The sequence below is a fragment of the Scyliorhinus torazame genome, chromosome 8, assembly GCF_047496885.1.
Source record: "Scyliorhinus torazame isolate Kashiwa2021f chromosome 8, sScyTor2.1, whole genome shotgun sequence".
Lineage (NCBI taxonomy): Eukaryota > Metazoa > Chordata > Chondrichthyes > Carcharhiniformes > Scyliorhinidae > Scyliorhinus > Scyliorhinus torazame.
This window is the reverse complement of record NC_092714.1, coordinates 180,887,418-180,910,703: the sequence shown is the minus strand read 5'-3', so window position 1 is coordinate 180,910,703 and position 23,286 is coordinate 180,887,418. Positions and strand designations below refer to the sequence as shown.

The 23,286-nt window shown below is 49.1% G+C and overlaps 1 protein-coding gene across 2 annotated transcripts in view; it reads right to left on the bottom strand.

The window, feature by feature from the left end:
* Positions 1-4,461: 4,461 nt before the first annotated feature.
* LOC140428293 (tumor necrosis factor receptor superfamily member 5-like) overlaps positions 4,462-23,286 on the bottom strand; it is a 111,215-nt gene continuing 92,390 nt past the window's right edge. For both annotated transcript variants that reach the window (XM_072514607.1, XM_072514608.1), the window contains exons 6-9: positions 12,823-12,884; positions 10,979-11,077; positions 6,692-6,729; positions 4,462-5,159 (exon numbers count right to left, since the gene is read on the bottom strand). In XM_072514607.1, coding sequence (XP_072370708.1) covers positions 4,923-5,159; positions 6,692-6,729; positions 10,979-11,077; positions 12,823-12,884 — 436 coding nt within the window. In that variant the 3' untranslated portion in view covers positions 4,462-4,922. The remainder of the gene's footprint in view (positions 5,160-6,691; positions 6,730-10,978; positions 11,078-12,822; positions 12,885-23,286) is intronic.

Below are 23,286 nucleotides of genomic sequence, written 5' to 3'. Positions count from 1 at the left end.
TAAACTCAGTCCTAAATCTACTTCCCCTTATTTGAGGCTATGCCCCCTAGTTCTGCTTTCACTCGCCAGTGGAAACAACCTGCCCGCATCTATCCTATCTATTCCCTTCATAATCTTATATGTTTCTATAAGATGCCCCCACATGCTTCTAAATTCCAATGAGTACAGTCCCAGTCTACTCAACCTCTCCTCGTAATCCAACCCCTTCAGCTCTGGGATTAACCTAGTGAATCTCCTCTGCACACCCTCCAGTGCCAGTACGTCCTTTCCCAAGTAAGGAGACCAAAACTGAACACAATACTCCAGGTGTGGCCTCACTAACACCTTATACAATTGCAGCATAACCTCCCTAGTCTTAAACTCCATCCCTCTAGCAATGAAGGACAAAATTCCATTTGCCTTCTTAATCACCTGTTGCACCTGTAAACCAACTTTTTGCGACTCATGCACTAGCACACCCAGGTCTCTCTGCACAGCAGCATGTTTTAATATTTTATCATTTAAATAATAATCCCTTTTGCTGTTATTCCTACCAAAATGGATTACCTCACATTTGTCAACATTGTATTCCATCTGCCAGACCCTAGCCCATTCACTTAGCCTATCCAAATACCTCTGCAGACTTCCAGTATCCTCTGCACTTTTTGCTTTACCACTCATCTTAGTGTCGTCTGCAAACTTGGACACATTGCCCTTGGTCCCCAATTCCAAATCATCTATGAAAATTGCCTGGGTGACACTGCCAGGGTGCCCAGGTGGCAATGCCACGGTGCCCAGGTAGTAGGGGGAGTGCCAGGGTTCCACCCTGTTGGGGACAGGGCCCCAACCACCCGGGGGTCTCTAATAGCCTGGGAGACACCCCCCATGCTCATTTAAACATGCTGATCTGGATCACCCCCATTGAGGGCGCGATCCAGATTGCGGCCCAGATGTCATTATCTTGATACAAATGTAGTCTCATAAAATAGAACAAAGAAAGCCAGTTGAGATGCAAGTTGATACCGACAAGTAGCAACAATTACCTGAATTTCAGCTATGCTCTTAAAGGGACAGGCCAGGATAGCAGCTAAACATTATCCCAATCCTTCAAAATGCTACCAGAAATCCACTAGTATTATTCTGTAATGACCATTCATACATCATTCCAATCATTCAAAACTCTCAATAAAATTATCAAAAGTAGGTAGGGCAGCACGGTGACCCAGTGGTTCGCATTGCTGCCTCACAGCGCCGATATTCCAGGTTCGATCCTGGCTCTGGGTCACTGTCCGTGTGGAGTTTGCACATTCTCCCTGTGTTTGCTCCAAGTGTGGTCTCAAAAAAGCTCCGTTCAATTGCAGCAAAACTTCCTTACTTTTATAATCCAATCCCTTTGGAATAAGGGTGGTTGTACCATTTGCCTTCCTTATTTTACCTGCACATTATTGCTCTGTGTTTTACAAATTCCTCTGAACACCAATAATTGGTAGCCTTTCACCTTTACAAGACACCGTGCTTTTTCATTCTTACTCCTGAAGTGGATAATAGCATGCTTTCCCAAATTATACCTCATTGGCCACCTTCTTGTCCAATCATGTAGCCTATCCATAATCTCCTTGCAGCCTCTTTGCATCCCCTTCACTGAGTAGGATTTTCCAGCCTCCCAGCCACTGGTGGGGAGTGGGATGCTGGTGGGACCAGAGAATCCTGCCACCAGCAAACGGACAGAGAATTACAACTACCTTTTACATTCCCTCCTAGCTTTGCAATGCCAACAAACTTGGATCCTTGGTTCCTTCATATAAGTCATTGATAGCCCTTTTCTGATCTTTGCACAACCCAGAGCTTATTGATGCGCAATCAATTACACTCAAGACGAAGTGATTCCATAACTGAAGGCTTTAATCTACTAGAACTCTTTCCCCAGCAGCTTCGATACAGAAAGTGAAGGGTGCTGGGATGGCAACGTTTCTTTTCCTCTGCCTGTCAGGGCGGAGCTACTTACAACAGCCAATGGTAGACTCCTGGGTCTAACCAATGGTCATCAGCCTTAGGTACCACAATACCTGGTACTACCACAGTTATACACTGCCATCTCAAAGATGGCCCATTTATTCTTACTCTCTATTTTCTATTTGTTAGCCAATCCTGAATCCATATTGATCTATTACCCCCAATCTCATGATCCCTAATCCTGTGCAGCAAGCTCTTGTGTGGGACCTTATCAAAGGTCTCCTAAAAATCCAAACACCAGTGGTTTCCCCTTATCTACTAATGCCCCATTACCATTAAGCTATGTCCCTTCCTGACATAATCTGCTTGACTTTACTCAGGCTGCCACTTTGCTTCAGAGACCTGACGTTTCTCTTCAGATTTATATCTACCCTTGTCCGAATTCTGCCCCCCGCAACTTATTAGTTTAAAGCCCCACCAACTGACTGATTAATTTGATTCACTGGGATAGTACGTAGAATCATTGAATTTACAGTGCAGTAGGAGGCCATTCAGCCCATCGAGTCTGCACTAGCTCCCGTAAAGAGCACCCTACTTAAGCTCACACCTCCACCCCATCCCCGTGAAGCCCATCCCCCATCCCCGTGAAGCCCATCCCAGCAGAACAGCCCCCTCTTTCTCCAGTACTGTGAGAGTGCCTTGTGTATTGACACCCCTACCTCCCACATCACTCTTTCAGCTATGCACTTAAACCACCAGACTGTTGCCCCTCTGTCCATTTGTGTGGCTCAGTCTGTAGTCTGGAGAATTTTTACTCATGAGGTTCTGCTTCATCCTGAACTCCTCAGCAGAGCCGAGTTCCATGGTTCCTCCATGAAGCACGACAACTGAAATCACCATTCTCCTTCAGCATCGAGCAGGTAACACAGCCTTTAAGACTTCCAATCGTGGTTGCAGAATGCAGTATCTATCCACCAAAATATACTACCCACTACCATGATCACGTTGTTCTCTGCCAACTTGACTGTCCTCTTGTATCATGGTGCCATGGCCTATTTGCCCACTTTCATTACTGTCTTTGTTCCTATCCATCCTGATAGCAACCTACTGGACAATTGCAAAGGTTAAGACCCCTCCACCATTGCATCTGCAGTCCTCACAGTTGCATTGACTCATGAGTCACATCCTCCTGTCCCCGACCACTGACCGGACCTAAATCGCTTCATAATCTAAGAGGCGTGACGACCTCCTGGGTCAAAGTGTTCAAGCAACTCTCCCCTCCCCTTATGCCCCTCAATGTCTGCCCACTGGACTCCAGCTCAACAACTCTGAGCCAAACGTCCTGGAGTTGCAGACATGACAGATGTTTATCACAGACGCTATTTATCACAAAGCCCACATGCTGCAGTTGTGTACATTTAATGAAAGCTTTATGTATCTAATTCACTTTGTCTATTTTTAGATTTTTTTAAAGACTAATTAATTTAACTAAGAGAAATATTTGCATTTCTATTTTCATCGTTCGCAATCACCAGAGGATCTCCCAAAGTAATTTACAGCCAATGAAATCATTGTGAAGTGCACCACTGTTGTAATGTAGGAAACTCAGCAGCCAATTTGACCAATCTGTCCCACAAACAGCAATGTGATGATGCCTAGATAATGTTTTTGTGATGTTGATTGAGGGATAAATATTGATCAGGTTACGAATTGGGATGGGGGGGGTGGGGGGGCATGGAGCAGGAACCCCCACATTCTCCTATGAAATGGTGCCCTGGGATCTTTTCTGTCCACCTGTGTGAAAAGCAAAAATCCGAACCTTCTTTTCCTCTCTTCACCAAATTCCCCCTCTCACCAAATTCTCAAGTACTCACACCATCTGCGGATGCATGCTACAAATGCATTCCTCCAGTGTGGTAAGAGGCAACTGCATAATCATGACATTTACTGTTGATGTCATCAACCTTGATTCATTATCACAATCATTTTTTGCTGGCTATGACAAAAAAAATATCAAATTCCCAATTATGGAATAAAAGAAATGTGCTATCACCAAGAAATGATCAACCAATCAACAGTAGAATTGTGTTGTATGTACTTGGATAGGTGTGGGTGAATAAGGAGGCTTCAGGCAATTTTACAAAGAACAATCGTGAAGTCTTGAATGGTTTTGTTGCTATTTGAACACCAAATCAGACTTATGTTCTTGTCATCATTCTCATCTTTTTTTCTCACTCCCTTTCACGAGGGAGCCAATTCTTCCAGGGGTGCAGCTCCATTTTGCACGTTCCCTCTGGAGCCCCATAAGCTCTGACAGCCCCTCTAGTACCCCCGCCATCCCTGGCAGCGTCTCTGGCACCTAAGTGGTCCGACACACATTGACAGATCCTGCCAGCTCTCAAGAAAGTGTCCAGGTTTTGGGTATGAGCCAGCTAACAAGTGCTGGAAGGTCACTGCATTGTGCAATGTCGAGCCCAAACCTATTTCCAACCCGCCCCCCCCCCCCCCACCCCTCCCCCTGCCCCCCAACCCACACCCAGTTAACCTCCAGCAGCAGGTCATTGGACATTGATCATGAAACCCTCAACAGGGCACCATCTGCAGGTGCCTGCATCAACCCTACACAATTTCAGAAAAGCATGGCCGCAGACTTTATGCAAGATTCACCAGTCACACAAGTACAGGTCGAAGGACTTTAGACAAAAACAATCAATGCTTGTTATCCTGTCAGTATTAAGCATGACCAACCTGTACAGTGGTGACTGATAACAGAATAGTCATCCTTTGTTGCACTGTCCCAGTGAGTAACATTACTGGTGAACTGTGATGCATGGAGCTCAAGGATATAAAATTATAGGATGTACTGATCACACAATAAAACAGTTCTACAGAGTTCAGCTTTGAAGCAAATTCTGTAAGATTCCAAGGGAAACTCTTTGAACCCTGGAGTATTTTGTTTCAGCTACCTATTGACGATAAGGCAACTCAGTTCAGGCATTCCCTTCCTGCAGTCCATTAGCACCCTGTCCAGTGATGTAGCAGTCCTTTGATGTGCCATGCTGGGTTGCTCCCTCCTCCTCGGGGGAATGACTGTCTTTGCCTTCTTCCTGGATCCCGGTTTGTACGCTGTTGTCCCCTCCTTGCTCCATCTCTGGGACGCCCACCAGTTGGGTTTCCTGCGCTACCCGCTCTTGGTCCTTCTCCTTCTGTCCTCTCCATCTGTTTATCTAATGATAAAGGACATTGTCCACGTGAGGTAGATGATAGAGTGTTTAATATGAGGCCACTCCCAACCGGTCTTCTGCTGCAGGTGGAATCTGCTAGCCTCGTATGGCAGGTAGATCCCACGGCAGCAGGTTAAACAACCACACAACATTCCCCGGTGCATCTGTATACTAAACACCATTGCATCGCTGACTGTGGTGCATGTCTCAAACGCTGCCCATGCCAATACTGGCTGGGATTTTTTTCAATTCATTTATGGGATGTGGGCATCACTGGTTAGGTCAGCATTTACTGCTGGAACCTTCCAATGGTTTGTAAAGCCGGAGACAGCCTTGCACTGCTGGCTTCTCCAACAGTTGGAAATGTTCCAGCGAGCCTGGGGTTACTGGACCTGCCATGTTGGAAATATCCTTGACAGGCTGAGACTGCTAAACACCCCACCCCGCCCCCAATGGTTGGGAATCCCCAGAGAGACCACAATTCTGGGTGCTCCAATGGTTGGGAATTTCCTCGACAGACTGAGATTGGTCGGCCCACCAATGGTTGGGAATGCCCCTGACGAGGGGAGCAGTGGCCTAGTGTATTGTCACTGGACTGGTAATACAGAGACACAGGGTAGTGCTCTGGTGACCCGGGTTTGAATCCCACCGCTGCAGATGGTGAAATTTTAATTCAATTTTTTTTAATTAGTTAACGGTCTAATGATGATCATGAAACCATCGTTGATTGTCGTAAAAACCTATCTGGTTCACTAATGTCCTTCAGGGAAGGAAATCTACCATCCTTAACCTGCCCCTATCCTTAGGGGCAGCACAGTAACACACGTGGCTAGCACTGTGGCTTCACAGCGCCAGGGTCCCAGGTTCAATTCCCCGCTGGGTCACTGTCTGTGCGGAGTCTGCACGTTCTCCCTGTGTCTGCGTGAGTTTCCTCCGGATGCTCCAGTTTCCTCCCACAGTCCAAAGACGTGCAGGTTAGGTTTATTGGCCGTGCTAAATTGCCCTTTGTAACCAAAAAGGTTAGGTGGGGTTATTGGGTTATGGGGATAGGGTGGAAGTGAGGGCTTAAGTTGGTCGGTGCAGACTCAATGGGCCAAATGGCCTCCTTCTGCATTGTATCTTCTATGTATCTATGGTCTGGCCTGCATGTGAATTAAGATCCACAGCAATGTGGTTAAATGCCCTCAGGGATGGACAATAAATGATGGCCCAGCCAGTGATGCTCACATCCCACAAATTAATCTAAATAAAGACAGGTTGGGATTCTACACATTCCAACGGTTGGGAATATCCCAATCATGCTGGAATTCCAAGCCCTCCAATGTTCCAATGCCCCAGACAGGCTCAACAAGCTGAACGCACAAACCTTCCACAACCAAAACAATAAGCTCCTCAACCACTCACTTGCATTGCTGCTACAGCTCTACTGCCTCTGGGGGCACCAAGCGGTAACCACACTTGAGGTGCTGTTACTGAGCAGCCAGGAGCATCATTAACCATTACTGAGCTCTACAGAAAGAACTCAAAGTACTGACCTGCCCTTGAAGTAAGTTCCAAGCCTGGTCCAGATAACCTGCAGGGAAGGAAATGCCTGTTATTACAGTATGAATATCCACACTGATTCACTTGAATGCTTCTCCTTCTCAGCTCTGTAAAGATTTTAAATGTTTTCAAATTCCTTCATCTTGTTGTGGATTCTGTGACCAGAGGTTAAAGTTGCTCACCTTGCCATCCTGTCCCCACCACCACACCACATCCCCGCAACCCCCCCCCCCCCCCCCCCCCATCCCCTGCCCTACACTCCAACCAGTGGAGAGTTTTCCCAGATTCCCATTAACTCCAGTTAGCTCGGGATCCTTGATACCATACTCGTCCAATGCTGCCTTGATGGAAAGAGCAGCTATTCTCATCTCACTATGTGAGCTGAAAAGAGTTCAGCTCTTTTGTCCATGTTAGAACCAAGGTTGTAATGAGATCAGGGGATGAATGTCACTGGCAGAACCCAAACTAAGCATCCATGAGTAGGTAATTGCTGAGTAAGTGCTGCCTGATAACGTTGTTGATGACCCCTTCCATCACTTTACTGATGATTGAGAGTAGACGATTGGGGCGGTAATTAGCTGGGTTGGTTTTGTTGTGTTTCTCATATACAGGACATACCTGGGCAATTTTCTACATTGCCAAGTAGATGCCGGTGTTGTAGCTGTACTGGAACAGCTTAGCTAGGGGCTTGGCAAGTTTTTGAAAAATTAATTTTTACGGGATGTGGGCTTCGCTGGCTAAGCCAGCATTTGTTGCCCTTCCCTAATTGCCGTTGAGAATGTGTTGGTGAGGTGCCTTATTAAACTGCTGCAGTCCATGTGGTGTAGGTACACCCACTTTGCTATTAAGAGGGAGTTCGAGGATTTTGACTCAGCGACAGTGAAGGAACGGCGTTATATTTTCAAGTCAGGATGGTGAGGAGGGGAACTTCCAAATGTCGGTGTTCCCATTTCTGCTGCTCTTGTCCTTCTGGATGATAGTGGTTGTAGGTTTGGAAGGTGCTGCCTAAAGAGACTGAGTAAGCTCCTGCAGTGAATCTTGTAGATGGTATACACTGCTACTATGGTGCATCAGTGGTGGAGGGAGGGAATATTTATGGAAAGGGTACCAATCAAACGGGCTGCTTTGTCTTGGATGGTGTGGAGCTCCTTGAGTGCTGTTGGAGCTGCACTCGCCCAGGCAAATGGGGTGTATTCCATCACACTCTTAACTTGTGCCTTGTAGGTGGTGGGCAGGCTTTGAGGAATCAGGAGAAGTCAGGAGGTGAGTTACTCACCACAAGATTCCTAGCTTCTGACCTGCTTTTGTAGCCACAATATTTATAAGGCTACTCCAGTTCAGTTTCTGGTCAGTGGTAACCCACAGAATGTTGATAGTGGGGGATTCAGTGATGGTAAAGCTACTGAATGTCAAGGGGCGATGGTTCAATTCTCTCTTATTGGAAATGGTCACTGCCTGGCACCTATGTGACACGAATATTACTTGCCACTTGTCAGCCCAAGTCTGGATATTGTTCAGGTCTTGTTGCATTTGCACATGGACTGCTTCAGTATCTGAGGAGTCACGAATGGTGCTAAATATTGTGTAATCATCAGCGACAAACCGCAGATCTGACCTCATGTTGGAACGAAGGCGATGAAGCAGCTGAAGATGGTTGGGCCCAGGACACTACCCGAGGAACACCTGCAGTGATGTCCCGGGATTGAGATGACTGATCTCCAACAAACACAACCATCTTCCTTTGCGCCAGGTATGACTCCAACCAGTGAACAGTTTTCCCCCTGATTCACATTGACTTCAGTTTTGCTAGGGTTCCATACTCGATCAAATGCTGCCTGTTGTCAGGGGCAGTCACTCTCACCTCGCTCCTGGAGTTCAGCTCTTTTGTCTATGTTTGAACCAAGGCTATAATGAGGTCAGGAGCTCAGTGACCCTGGCAGAACCCAAACTGAGCATCAGTGAGATTATTGCCAAGTCAGTGCAGCTTGACAGCACTGTTGATGACCCCTTCCATCACTTTACTGAAGATCGAGAGTAGACTGATAAGGCAGTAATTGGCCGGGTTGGATTTGTCCTGCTCTTTGTAAACAGCACATATCTGGACAAGTTTCCACATTGCCGGGTATATGCCAGTGTTGTAGCTGTACAACAGAGTTTGGCCAGGGGTGCGGCAAGTTCTGGAGCACAAGTCTTCAGTGTTATTGCTGGGAAATTGTAAGGGCCCATGGCCTTTGCAGTATTCAGTGCCTTTAGCATTCTCTTGATATCACGTGAGGTGAATCAAATTGACTGAAGACAGACATCTGTGATGCTAGGGACCTCCAGAGGAGACCGAGATGGATCATCCGCTTGGCACTTCTGGCTGAAGATCGTTGCGAATACTTCAGCCTTGTCTTTTGCACAGATGTGCTGGGCTCCTCCATCATTGAGGATGGGGATATTTGTGGAGCCTCCTCCCCCAGTGAGGTGTTTCATTGTCCACCACCATTCACGGCTGGATCTGGCAGGACTGCAGAGCTTAGATCTAATGCGTTGGTTATGGAATCGCTTGTTGCTTAAGTTCTTTGGCATGCAAGTAGTCCTGTGTTGTAACTTCACCAGTTTGACACCTCAATTTTCGATATGCCTGTTGTTGCTCCTGACATGCTCTCCTGCACTCTTCATTGAACCAGGGTTGATCCCTGGCTTGGTGGTAATGATAGAGTGAGGGATATGCCAGGCCATGAGGTTACAGGTTATGGCTGAGTACAATTCTGCTGCTGCTGATGGCACACAGTGCCTCATGGATGCCCAGTCCTGAATTGCTAGATCTGTTGTAAATCTATCCCATTTAGCACGATGGTAGAGCCACACAACACGATGGAGGGTATCCTCAATGTGAAGACGGGACTTGGTCTCCACAAGGGCTGTGCGGTGGTCACTCCTTCCGATACTGTCATGGACAGATCTGCGGCAGGCAGGTTGATGAGGATGAAGTCTAGTTTGTTTTTCCCTCTTGTTGGTTCCCCCACCATCTGTCACAGACCCAATCTAGCAGTTATGTCCTTTAGGACTCAGCCAGCTCCATCTGTGGTGGTACTACTGAGCCACTCTTGTTACTGGACATTGAAGTCAACCCAGAGTACATTCTGCCCCCTTGCCACTCAATGCTTCCTCCAAGTGGTGTTCAACATGGAGAAGTACTGATTCATCACCTTGGGGGATGGTTATCAGCAGGGGGTTTCCTTGCCCATGTCGGGCCTAGTGCCATAAGATTTCATGGGGTCCAGAGTATCGAAGACAAGTATCCAATAGACCTTTTCGATCACTCTTTCCAGTTGTGAAGTACTTTTCATTAACTTGTGCACTGTGATAAATCCCATTGTCCATCAAATAGCCGAAGCTAGCCCCCTTTCTGTAACTTTGCCGCTCCCATGAAGCACCTTGGAATGTTTTATTTCATACATGTTAAATACAAGTTTTTGTTGCTGATGTGCAAAATCGAAAGATATTTGGGCCATGGCACACTAATCTAAGGTTTCTAATGAGAAGGAAATAGATCTAATATAAATATATCCAGTTCCCATTTAAAGGCATAAATTCTGTCTTTAGTTTCACATCATATTGTGGCGGTAATTTTAGAAGCTGCCTTTACTTTCCATAATCAACAAGGTAATTTTTTATAATTATAATTAAACCTTGGTCCAATTTCAGAAACGACATTAGTTGGAGTAAAGAACTCCCCCTGCAGTATAGATAAAGAACTGGGGCACAGAAAACTGAGGTGCCACAGCACTGCTACTGGTGGGAGGTTAGAATTAGTGTGACCAGTTTCCATCAGCAAGTTCCATTCTGAATAGGAACATAGGAAGTTATGTTGCCACAAAGTGCAACATAAACAACAGTAATAGGAAGTAAAGGTTTGCAGACAGGAAGTACAAATAGGCTTGAGTGTCTTAATAAGTTATAGATAGGTTATATTAACCGGGATCAGTCCTTCAGACCTCTCCTCATGAAAATAGACTGAAGTTTGTAATAACTGGAGCTTACATTGTGACGCAATGAATAATGTGGCAGGCTTTTAAAGCAAATTTTGATGTTTGGTTAACTTTTTTTAAATGTTTACTAGTTTACCTTCAGTTTTCTAAGTCAAAATCCAACTGCCTAGTCCAAAGAATGATAAAGCTAGTTGGCTGGCAGCTAAAAAAAAACACACTCCAGCTCTCTTTAAACACCTTGCTCAGTCAGCTATACTGTAAAATGCCACAATCGTCACATAACTGTTAGAACGGAAGACTCACCCAGCCTGCTGCAGATAAATAAAACTATGATGATGATAAGAAGCAGAGCCAAACAGATAACTGCAGCTTTGTAGGATTCATTGTTCTGTAACGGGACACCTGAAATAAAAGGGAAATATTTATCAGTCTGATCTTGAACTGGATATAGTAAGTCCTTAATATAAATCATTTAACCTTAAGTTATTTTGTTATAACATGGGCTGTTTTCTCGATTAACATTATTATTTCACCTGCCCGTCACCCCATCCCCACTGAATTCAGGGCCAGCTACTGTGATGTTATGATACTGGATCCACCGTCATCATAGTCACCAGAGACCCAGGCTGCGTGTAGACAGTGAGGCCCAAAATCCTGGGAGCAGGAGTGCAGTGCAGTGACAGGACGCTGTTGATGATCGAACTGTGAGTAACCTGGGGCCAGGGGAGCGGGGGGGGAGGTGGGGTAGGAGCGAGCAAACCCCACCTTATTCATGGCTCCCCCCACCCCCTCACTTCTTTCACAGCCTGACCAGGGGCTTGGTTCCTCTAAACTGTCAGGAAGTGGTCCAGGCTCTGGAGATGGAGTGCGAGACAATGGGAAAGGATGGAGAAAGAAAAGGAAAGGCCGGAATTCTCTGGCAGTGGGATTCTCTGGCCCTGCTGGCGCGGTGTCCCTTCCTACAGTTTCCTGGCAGCATGGGATAGGTTCAATGAGAATTCCCATTAACAGCGGCGGAAGGAGAGAACCCTGCTGCCAGTGAAGGGTACGCTGCCTTCCGCCGCTGAGAAACATGCGGCTGGGAGGTTGGAAAATCCCACCCAGAGTGGGAAAGGAGGGAGGAGAGAAAGTGTGGGAAAGGAGATGGGAGAGGAAAGGAGAACGAGAGAAAGTGTGAGAGCGGGAAAGAGAGAGAGAGAGAGAGACAATGGAAAAAGAGAGTGGAAAAGGAGAGAAAGGCAGAGTGGGAAAGGAAAGCAAGCAAAAAGTTGAGCTGAGTTTCACGAATGGTATAGGTGAGACACACAAGCTGTGCCGTTCAGAGATTTAGTGATATCTAATTTCCGTTCTGCTCAATGATTTATTTTAGTTTGCATGTTAGGAATGGACAGCGCAAAGGCAGCATGGTGGCGCAGTGGGTTAGCCCTGCAGCATCACGGCGCCGAGGTTCCAAGTTCGATCCCAGCTCTGGGTCACTGTCTGCATGGAGTGCACATTCTCCCCGTGTTTGCGTGCGTTTCGCCCCCACAACCCAAAGATGTGCAGGGTAGGTGGATTGGCCACGCTAAATTGCCCCTTAATTGGAAAAAATTAATTGGGTACACTAAATCTATTTTAAAAAAAGAAATGGACAGCGCTGCAGTACGGTAAAATATTTCAACATGTACGTCGGTTTTTCTGGGCAAGAAATGCCTGAAGGAACCGAACTCCAGTTTTCGCATTCATTCCTGTGGGAACCCGTGATTCACATAAAGTCACAATTTTACAGGAATGTGCTGTTGAAGGAGGTTCGGCCAGTTGCTGCACTGCATTTTGTAGACGGCTCACTCTGCCGCCACTGTGCGTCAGTGGTGGAGGGAGAGAATGTTTAAAATCCCTATCTGATCCTTCCTAAATCAGCGTGAACGGCATCTCTTCCTGGAGTATTTGCCCGTGAGCTCCACATCCTAAACAGGGGAGCTCCTTTTCCTGGCTCACCACATGCTCACCTCAGGTTGGTCAATGGAACAGGGGGAGTGCAGTCAGGATACACTCCCCATCTATTTGAAGATCCCATTCTCAATACGTCTCAACAACAATTTTTATTGTAAATCTGGAGACTTCACGTCATCCATAATGACCAACTCCATATGGTGGAGAGTACTTACTGCACCTGACGTCGTTCACTGAGGTACCGGGGTTCCCTTCTATCAGTCCAAGCGATGCACAGCTGAAAAGAAACAAATGGCCCTTAGAACCAATAGAGACCATCCCTCGCTCCCCTCCGCTGTCAGATAGTTCAGCAATTCGCAGAATCAGTCCCTGTACTGTACTCTCACTGATCTTTGATTAAGATGGAGGTTTGCAGCAGCAGTGGCTGAGGGAAGGGAACATCCAGCCAGAGTTCCTGCTCCTGACCACGAGCCAGCAGTTTGCAGATGAGGATATCTGGAAAGGACTGGATCGGATGAGGCTGCTAGGATTTTTACTTCCTCTTTCTCAGCTGCATTCTCCTGTCCTTGGATAACGAGAGATATTGTAGGCCTTGTCAAAAAGAAAAAGGAGGACTTCCGGTTGCGGCGATGCGGAGCTAAGCCGCACGTTTCGGCAGCTCCCGCGACAACGGACTTTTGGGCTCTCCAGAGGAGCCCCAACGGAACTTTTTTGAATTGATCCCGTGTGGGAAGGTGCAGTAAGGTCCCCCCTTACGATATATGGCCGAGATCAGCGGTGGAGCGGCAAAAAAAGAGGCTCTGGAGCAGCGGCAAAATCGAGGGGGAAAAAGCAAGAGGGCGGAGGGCGAGCAGCATGGGGGCCGGACCAGCAGGAGTTCCTTAAGCGCTGTGTGGAGGAGCTGAAATAGGAGGTGCTGGCGCCAATGCTGTTGGCGATCGAGGAGCTGAAGGAGACCCAGAAGATCCAGGCGGTGGAGCTTCGTGAGGTGAAAGATAAAATGAATGACAACGAGGACGAGATCCTGGGCCTGGCGGTAAAAATGGAGACGCACGAGGCGGTGCACAGGAGGTGGGCCGAGAGAATTGAGGTCCTAGTAAACGGGTCGAGGAGGAAGAACCTCCGGATTCTGGGTCTTCCCGAAGGAGTGGAGGGAGCTGATGCCGGGGCGTATGTGAGTACGATGCTCCATGCGGCGATGGGAGCGGACGCCTCTCCGACCCCCCTGGAGCTGGAAGGGGCTCACCGGGTCCTGGCGAGGAGACCCAAGGCTGATGAGCCGCCAAGCGCAATAGTGGCAAGGTTCCATCGCTTCGCGAACAAAGAAAGTGTGCTGAGATGGGCCAAGAAGGTGCGGAGCAGTAGATGGGAGAACGCGGTGATCAGAGTTTACCAGGATTGGAGCGCGCAGGTGGCAAGGAGGAGAGCTGGCTTCAACCGGGCCAAGGCGGTGCTGCATAAAAAAAGAGTAAGGTTCGGCATGCTGCAGCCTGCGCGACTATGGGTCACTTATCAGGACCGACACCATTATTTTGAAACGCCAGAAGAGGCTTGGACCTTTATTCAGACGGAAAAACTGGACTCGAACTGAGGGGATGTGGTTGTGGGGAGAGATTTGGTTGTATATGGGGTTGTAAATATGGGTAAAGAATAATTCATGGGTGGGATGATGGATGGGGACGTGGGGTTCTGGTTCAAATTCCTAAAATTTCCCTTTTTTTTTCTGTAGACGAGATGATGATGATGGGGAATGTGGGCGTTGGTGCTGGAGGGAGGTGAGACTCGGGGATGAGGGAGCTGGGATAATGGCTGCAACAGGAGCTGCACCACAGGGGGCGGGGCTGGTTCAGGAAAGCGTGGTCTTTTTCCCGTGCCAAAAGGGGGGGGGGGGATGGAGGAAGGCAAGGAGGAGGAGAGACTCCCACACGGGGCAGATCAACGGGAAGGCGGGGGAAGCCGGGGTCAGCAGAAGTCAGCTGACTCTCGGAAGTAATATGGGGGGAGCAAAAGAGCTAGATGTGGATCTAGGCGGGGGGGGGGGGGGGTGGGGGGATTCCAGGGTTGCTGCTGCACTGTCCGGGGGGGAACTGAAAATGGAAGAGGTGGTCAGGGCGGGGGTTCCCCGCCTGGAGGACTGGAGGGTGCGGGAGGCACGAGCATGGGACTGGGCCTAAGATAGGAGATGGCTAGTCGGCGGGGGCGGGTAAATCCCCCCAATCCGGCTGATCACGTGGAATGTGAGAGGGCTAAATGGGCCGGTTAAGAGGGCTCGAGTGTTAGTGCACCTAAAGGGACTGAAGGCAGACGTGGTCATGCTTCAGGAGACACATCTGAAGGTGGCAGACCAGGTCAGGTTAAGGAAGGGATGGGTGGGACAGGTGTTCCATTCGGGGCTGGAAGCGAAGAATAGAGGAGTGGCAATACTGGTGGGAAAGCGGGTGTCGTTTGAGGCCAAGAACATAGTAGCGGATAAGGGAGGCCGATACGTGATGGTGAGTGGTAGGTTGCAGGAGACGGAGGTGGTACTGGTGAATGTATATGTCCCGAACTGGGACGATGCTGGATTCATGAAACGGATGTTGGGGCGTATTCCAGACCTGGAGGTAGGGAGCTTGATAATGGGTGGGGATTTTAACACGGTGCTGGACCCAGCATTGGATCGCTCCAGATCTAGGACGGGGAAGAGGCCGGCTGCGGCCAAGGTGCTTAGGGGGTTTATGGACCAGATGGGGGGAGTAGATCCATGGAGATTTGCCAGGCCTTTGGCCAGAGAATTTTCTTTTTTCTCCCACGTACATAAGGCCTACTCCCGGATATATTTCTTTGTTCTGGGCAGGGCATTGATCCCGAAAGTATTCGGCCATAGCCATTTCAGACCATGCCCCGCATTGGGTGGAGTTAGAGCTGGGGGGGGGGGGGGGGACCAACGCCCGTTGTGGAGGTTGGATGTGGGACTGCTGGCAGATGAGGAAGTGTGCGGGAGGGTGCGGGGGTGTATTGAAAGGTATCTGGAGGCCGACAACGGGGAGGTGCAGGTCGGAGTAGTATGGGAGGCGCTGAAGGCGGTGGTCAGGGGAGAGTTAATCTCCATCAGGGCTCATAGGGTGAAGAGAGAGGGCAGGGAAAGGGAGAGGTTAGTGGGGGAGATTTTAAGGGTGGACAGGAGCTAAGCAGAGGCTCCTGATGAGGGACTACTCAGGGAGAGACAAAGTCTCCAGACGGAGTTCGACCTGTTGACCACAGGGAAGGCAGGGGCACAGTGGAGGAAGGCACAGGGGGCGATATATGAATATGGGGAGAAGGCGAGCCGGATGCTGACACATCAGCTCCGTAAGAGGATGGCAGCGAGGGAAATAGGCGCAGTCAAAGATGGCAGGGGAACTACGGTGCGGAGTGCGGGGAAAGTGAATGAGGCTTTTAAGGCCTTTTACGAGGAACTGTATAGGTCCCAGCCCCCAGGGGGGAAAGAGGGAATGCGGCGATTCTTGGACCAATTGAGGTTCCCAAGGGTGGAGGAGCAGGAGGTGGCTGGTTTGGGAGCGCCAATTGGGGTGGAGGAGCTGGTTAAAGGACTGGGGAGCATGCAGGCAGGAAAGGCCACAGGGCCGGATGGGTTCCCGGTGGAGTTTTATAGGAAGTATGTAGACCTGTTAGCCCCGTTGCTGGTAAGGACCTTCAATGAAGCAAGGGAGGGGGGGGACCCTGCCCCCGACAATGTCGGAGGCGCCGATCTCTTTGATCTTGAAGCGGGATAAGGACCCACTGCAATGTGGGTCGTATAGACCGATCTCGCTCCTTAATGTAGATGCTAAGTTGCTGGCAAAAATATTGGCCATGAGGATTGAGGACTGTGTCCCGGGGTGATTCACGAGGACCAGACGGGATTCGTAAAGGGTAGGCAGTTAAATACAAATGTGCGAAGGCTCCTAAATGTGATAATGATGCCACCGGTGGAGGGAGAAGCAGAGATAGTGACCGCCATGGACGCGGAGAAGGCATTTGATCGGGTAGAGTGGGAGTATCTCTGGGAAGCGTTGAGGAGGTTTGGGTTTGGGGGAGGGTTTATTAGTTGGGTTAAGCTCCTGTATAAAGCCCCGGTGGCGAGTGTGGTCACGAACCGGCGGAGGTCGGAGTATTTCCGGCTGTATCGAAGGGCGAGGCAGAGGTGTCCCCTGTTCCCTCTGCTGTTTGCATTTGCAATTGAAGCTTTGGCCATGGCGTTAAGGGAGTCGGGAAATGGAAGGGGGTGGTTCGAGGGGGAGAGGAACATCGAGTGTCGCTGTACGCAGACGACCTGTTGCTGTATGTGGCGGATCCAGTGGAGGGGATGGTGGAGGTAATGCAGATCCTACGGGAGTTTGGAGATTTTTCGGGCTGTAAGCTCAATGTGGGAAAGAGTGAGCTCTTTGTGATCCATCCAGGGGACCAGGGAAGAGGGATAGACAACCTACCGTTGAGGAGGGCAGAAAGGAGCTTTCGATACTTGGGGATTCAGGTAACTAGGAGCTGGGGGGCACTGCACAAACTTAATTTGACGCGATTGGTGGAACAGATGGAGGAGGATTTTAAAAGGTGGGACATGTTGCCACTCTCGTTGGCGGGTAGGGTACAGTCGGTTAAAATGGTGGTCCACCCGAGATTTCTTTTTGTATTCCAATGCCTCCCAATGGTGATTACTAAGGCCTTCTTTAAGAGGGTAAGCAGGAGCTTTATGGGATTTGTGTGGGCGAGCAAGACCCCACGGGTAAGGAGGGGGTTCCTGGAGCGTAGCAGAGATAGAGGAGGGTTGGCGTTGCCAAATTTGGCTGGTTACTATTGGGCAGCCAACGTGGCAATGATCCGTAAGTGGGTGATGGAGCGAGAGGGGGCGGCGTAGAAGAGTTTGGAGATGGCGTCCTGCAAGGGAACAAGCCTGGGGGCGCTGGTGACGGCACCGCTGCCGCTCTCGCCGACAAGGTACACCACGAGCCCTGTGGTGGCGGCAACGCTAAAGATCTGGGGGCAGTGGAGACGGCACAGGGAGCCTCGGTGTGGTCACCAATCAGAGACAACCATCGATTTGTCCCAGGAAGGATGGATGGGGTGTTTCAGAGCTGGCATCGGGCAGGGATTAGAAGAATGGGGGACCTGTTCATGGATGGGACGTTTGCGAGCTTAGGGGCGCTGGAGGAGAAGTTTGGGCTACCCCGGAGAAATGCCTTCAGGTACATGCAAGTGAGGGCGTTTGTGAGGCGGCAGGTGAGGGAATTTCCGCTACTCCCGGCACAGGGGATTCAAGATAGGGTGATTTTGGGCGTATGGGTCGGAGAGGGCAAGGTGTCGGCGATATACCAGGAGATGAAAGAAGAGGGGGAGGCTTTGGTAGAGGAGCTGAAAGGTAAATGGGAGCAGGAGTTGGAGGAGGAGATTGAGGAGGGGCTATGGGCTGATGCTCTAAGTAGGGTTAATTCCTCTTCCTCGTGTGCCAGGCTTAGCCTGATACAATTTAAGATGGTTCATAGAGCGCGCATATGACGGGGGCGAGGCTGAGTAGGTTCTTTGGGGTGGAGGACAGATGTGGGAGGTGCTCAGGAAGTCCGGCGAACCATGTCCATATGTTTTGGTCATGCCCGGCACTGGAGGGGTTCTGGAGGGGAGTGGCGGGAACAATATCTAAGGTGGTGAAAGTCCGGGTCAAGCCAAGCTGGGGACTAGCACTATTTGGAGTAGTGGACGAGCCGGGAGTGCAGGAGGCGAAAGAGGCCGGCATTCTGGCATTTGCGTCCTAGTAGCCCGGCGAAGGATCTTGCTAATGTGGAAGGAGGCGAAGCCCCCCAGCGTGGAGGCCTGGATAAATTATATGGCTGGGTTTATCAAGTTGGAAAGGATAAAGTTTGCCTTGAGAGGGTCTGCGCAGGGGTTCTAGAGGCGGTGGCAACCGTTCCTAGACCATCTCGTGGAGCGTTAGATGAAGGTCGGACAGCAGCAACAGCAACCCAGGTGGGGAGGGGAGGGGGGTCATCGTTCGGGGGGGGGGGGGGGGCGGGAGAGAGAAGGGGGGTTTCTCTGAGGGGCATTTGAGCAAGAAAACACATGAATGATCCGGAAACTGACATGTACGGGAAGAATCCAATGTACAAAGTTCTGTATCTTAATAAAAACATATTTTTAAAAAAAAAGAAAAAGGAGGCATTTGTCAGGGCTAGAAGGCTGGGATCAGATGAAGCCTGTGTGGAATATAAGGAAAGTAGGAAGGAACTTAAGCAAGGAGTCAGGAGGGCTAGAAGGAGTCACGAAAAGCCATTGGCAAATAGAGTTAAGGAAAATCCCAAGGCTTTTTACACGTACATAAAAAGCAAGAGGGTAGCCAGGGAAAGGGTTGGCCCACTGAAGGATCGGCAAGGGAATCTATGTGTGGAGCCAGAGGAAATGGGTGAGGTACTAACTAAATACTTTGCATCAGTATTCACCAAAGAGAAGGAATTGGTGGATGTTGAGTCTGGAGAAGGGTGTGTAGATAGCCTGGGTCACATTGAGATCCAAAAAGACGAGGTGTTGGGCGTCTTGAAAAATATTACGGTAGGTAAGTCCCCAGGGCCTGATGGGATCTACCCCAGAATACTGAAGGAGGCTGGAGAGGAAATTGCTGAGGCCTTGACAGAATCTTTGGATCCTCACTGTCTTCAGGTGATGTCCTGGAGGACTGGAGAATAGCCAATGTTGTGGGTGCCTGGTACTCACTACCAGAGAAGGCGGTGGAAGCAGGGACGATAGTGACATTTAAGGGGCATCTTGACAAATAAATGAATAGGATGGGAATAGATGGATATGGACCCAGGAAGTGTAGAAGATTGTAGTTTAGTCGGGCAGCATGGTTGGCACGGGCTTGGAGGGCCGAAGGGCCTGTTCCTGTGCTGTACTTTTCTTTGTTCTTTGTCCTGAGCCCACTGACCATCCTCAAGCATGTCATTCTCCAGGTGCCAGCAGAGCCCACCCTGGTACCCATCCTTCATGTGACAGCCGATATGGTGAGTTGGGGGGGGGGAATCACAGCCAAACACAATCGTGTTCCCATTCCCCCCCCCCCCCCCCAACATCTGCACATTCACACTTTTGAGGGTAGGCCGCTGATTAGCAATCAGGAGCAGGGGGGCCTCGATGCTCAGTCCAGCAGTATGGAGATCAGCTGAGGTCAGGTATCTCAGCACAAACTTTGGATCAAACTTATGAACTTCTTCCTCTGTATATCTTTGTATACCTTTCCTTGGATTGCCACCTTGCCGTGGCGGAGAGGCTTGAGCGTTCCATTGATGCTGAGAGCAAAACAATTGGGAGTCTTGAGCTCCTGGCAGAGTCACTCATGACGGCAAGATCGAAGGGGAGGAACCACCCAAAGGGCAATCCAAAACAAATTCCCAACGGTGGATCAGGCGGAAGATCCCCCCCCCACCCCCCCTCCCCGCCGCGCTGGAAAACCGCATCCAGCAGACTCATCTACATCTGGTCAGGAAATCAAAGTTAACAGAGTTTCTTAGGTGGACAATCATACTTGTTAGCGAGTGATCGCTGAGGAGCAGGGTAGGCCATTCGGCCCCTCGAGCTTGCTCTATCTACCATTCAAACAGATCATGGCTGATCAAAGCCATTTTCCTTGCACACTATCCCAATGTCCCTTGGTATCCGTAATATCTAGAAATCTACTCGATCTCAGTCTTAAACATACTAAATGTCTGAGTCTCCACATTCCACTGGGGTAGACAATTCCAACGATTTACCACTCTCTGAGTGACAAAATTCCTCCTCATCTCACTCCTAACTGGCCTGCCCTTTGTTCTGAGTATGTGTCCCCTGGTTCTACACTCCCAGTCAGGGGAGGCATTTTTCTTACATTTACCCTGGCAGACCCTTTCTCTGTCTCAATTAGACTACCTCTCAGTCTCCTAAATTCCAGGGAATACAAACCCAGTCTCCTCAACCCTTCCAATTAGGACAGTCCCTCCATCCCAGGAATCAGTCAGGTGAGCCTTCATTGCACTCCCTCTATGGAAAGTATATCCTTCCTTAAATAAAGAGACCAAAGCTCTGTACAATTGCGGCAAGACATCCTGTGCTCAAATCCCCTTGCATTGAAGGCCACACCTGGCTGTGCATTTATCAGCTGAGTCAATGGGAAAGTGTTGATGATCTTGTAGCTACAATAACACACCAGTTTTCACCCAACTGCATCAATACTCCTGCAACAGGGTTATTATACTGGGGAGTCAGCCTGGAATGTACAATTCTGAATTTAACATTTTTGGAGCAAAGGTTCTTACATCCAATATATTAAAATTCCTACATCGAGATACACTCTCCATCTCTAAAGCCTCCATTCCTGTCACTCGTGTTCACTTTTCTATGATCGAATCCTCAGCCCACATTTATAATGGAAACTGATTATGCAAACACATCATGTTGTACGTACACCCTCCCATCAGTAGGGATGCTAAAGCAGCTCCTTAGCTCTGTTACAGAGAAGCTCTTGTACTCCAGCCAACTCCACTTCCCGACTGCCATGAGTTCTAAAGTAATACATGATAAAATACAATTTAGAATCAAAATTGTATATAACAATAAGGACAGAATATATCAATGTAAAAAAAGTGACTGACCTATGACTGTACATCTTAGTCTAATTTTCTCTGCAGTCTAATCCAAGCTCATTTAAAGCCTAAAGTTAATTTTTACCCATCAAGTTGTAATGCGACGGAAGATCAACTAAGGATATACAGATTGGCGGCTGCATTCTCAAAAATGTATGTTGTCTAAAGTGCTGATGCCCTTGCAGGAGGAACTCCTGAAGATATCATGGAATCCCTGCAGTGTCATTTGGCCCATTGAGTTACTGACCCCCTGAAAGAGTACCCCACCCAGGCCCATTCCCCTGCCCTATCCCCACCTGAGCCGCACGTCCCTGGACACTAACGGGCAATATTGCCTGGCCAATCCATGTAACCTGCATATCTTTGGACAGGGTAGAAAACCAGAGCACCCGAAGGAAACCCACAAGGACAATGTGCAAACTCCACACAATCACCCACAGTCGGGATTGAATCCGAGTCTCTGGCGTTGTGAGGCAGCAGTGCTAACCACTGTGTCACCATGCCACGCAGCTTTCTTAACATGACTTTGCTTGCGATAGTTGCAATGAAAGTCAAGGTTCATGTCAGATGAGGTTGTCATGATTTGTAATCAGTGAGTGGTTTTGGTGGGAAGGTGAGGTTGGGCGGGTATTTTGTGCTGTGAGAACATCCAGACAACTCCTGCTGCTGGGACACTGCAGCAGCAGTACTAATACTCACCTGACAGTGGCAGCAAAGCACAGCTGCCAGCAACTTCACTACTTTCAGTGAAAGGTCATATTTAACTCCTTCTTGAGTTCTCTGCACAAAAACAATTCTGACCCACGGTGCCACAACCTCCACAAGTCTCAAGATCTAACCCAAACACAATAGGGAAATCGAACAACAAGTTGCTGGCACCAATCTGATCCACAGCAGCTGACCAAGTAACTGAACCAACTGCCCCCATAAATAGTCTGAGTTGCTGTGACAACGTACTGTGTTGTATTCTGGAGCTATGGATGGTGATAGTCGAAGCTCCAATTTCTTTCCCTCACATAGCTGACCAGGAATCTCTCCCACTGTTACCGCGTGCCACTGGCGTGTTAAAAGGATTTACAAGTTGATGCTCATTCTGTTTTGCTGCATTATGAAAGTATTTTTGTCAATTCCCTCCCAGAATTCAGGGCATACACGTTAACCAACAACACCAGCCTCCCCTCCAAAGCACCCGTTGCTATAACATACCTGCCTCCCGATCCTAACCCTTCTCCACCTGAAACCTCACTCTCTTAACTCATCAGTATCACTACCCCTCCGGGCCTTGCTATCGAAGCCCAGGTGGCACACCTGACTCACCCAGCCCTTCCGAAACCTCACCTGGTCCTTCACCCTCAAGTGGGTCTCCTGCAACAGCAGCACATCAGCTCTCAAGCTCTTCAAATGCGAGAAGACTCTCGCTCACTTCACCGGTCCACCCAACCCCCGCACGTTCCACCTTACCATTCGGACTGGGGGTCTCTCACCCCTCCTCCCCTTCATGCCAGTCATGATCACTAGCCCCCCCCCCCCCCTCCCTCTCATCCCGCCCAGCAAGCAGGACCCAGCCCTGTCCCTAGTCACCACCAGCCAGCTACCCGTTCCCCCCTCCTTCCCAGAAACCCCTCTGCCATTTCCTCACAAAATCACTTCTCTGCATACTCCTCATCCCCCCACCATTCACACCTCCCAGACCCATCGAAACCTGTCCACACAGGCTTGGCCAGCCACAGCCCCTGCCTCCACCTCACTAATGTTCACTGGCCAACTTACATTTGCTAACGAGGTGGCCCCTGCCAGCCACATGCCCAATATCGAAAAGCAACACAAAAGCTCCCACACACCCAGTTCCTCCCAAGAAACCAATATAATATACCCCAAACAAAGGGAGACAAACCCCAACATATTACCCAATGTCCCAAAATCATCCCCTCTCAACCACCACCTGAAAGAAATCAAAATATCCTTTGGCCCTCACGAACGCCTCCGCCTCCTGTGCCGTCTCAAAGTAATAGTCCTTGGAATTATGGTCAACTCTCAACTGCGTCGGGTAGATCACCC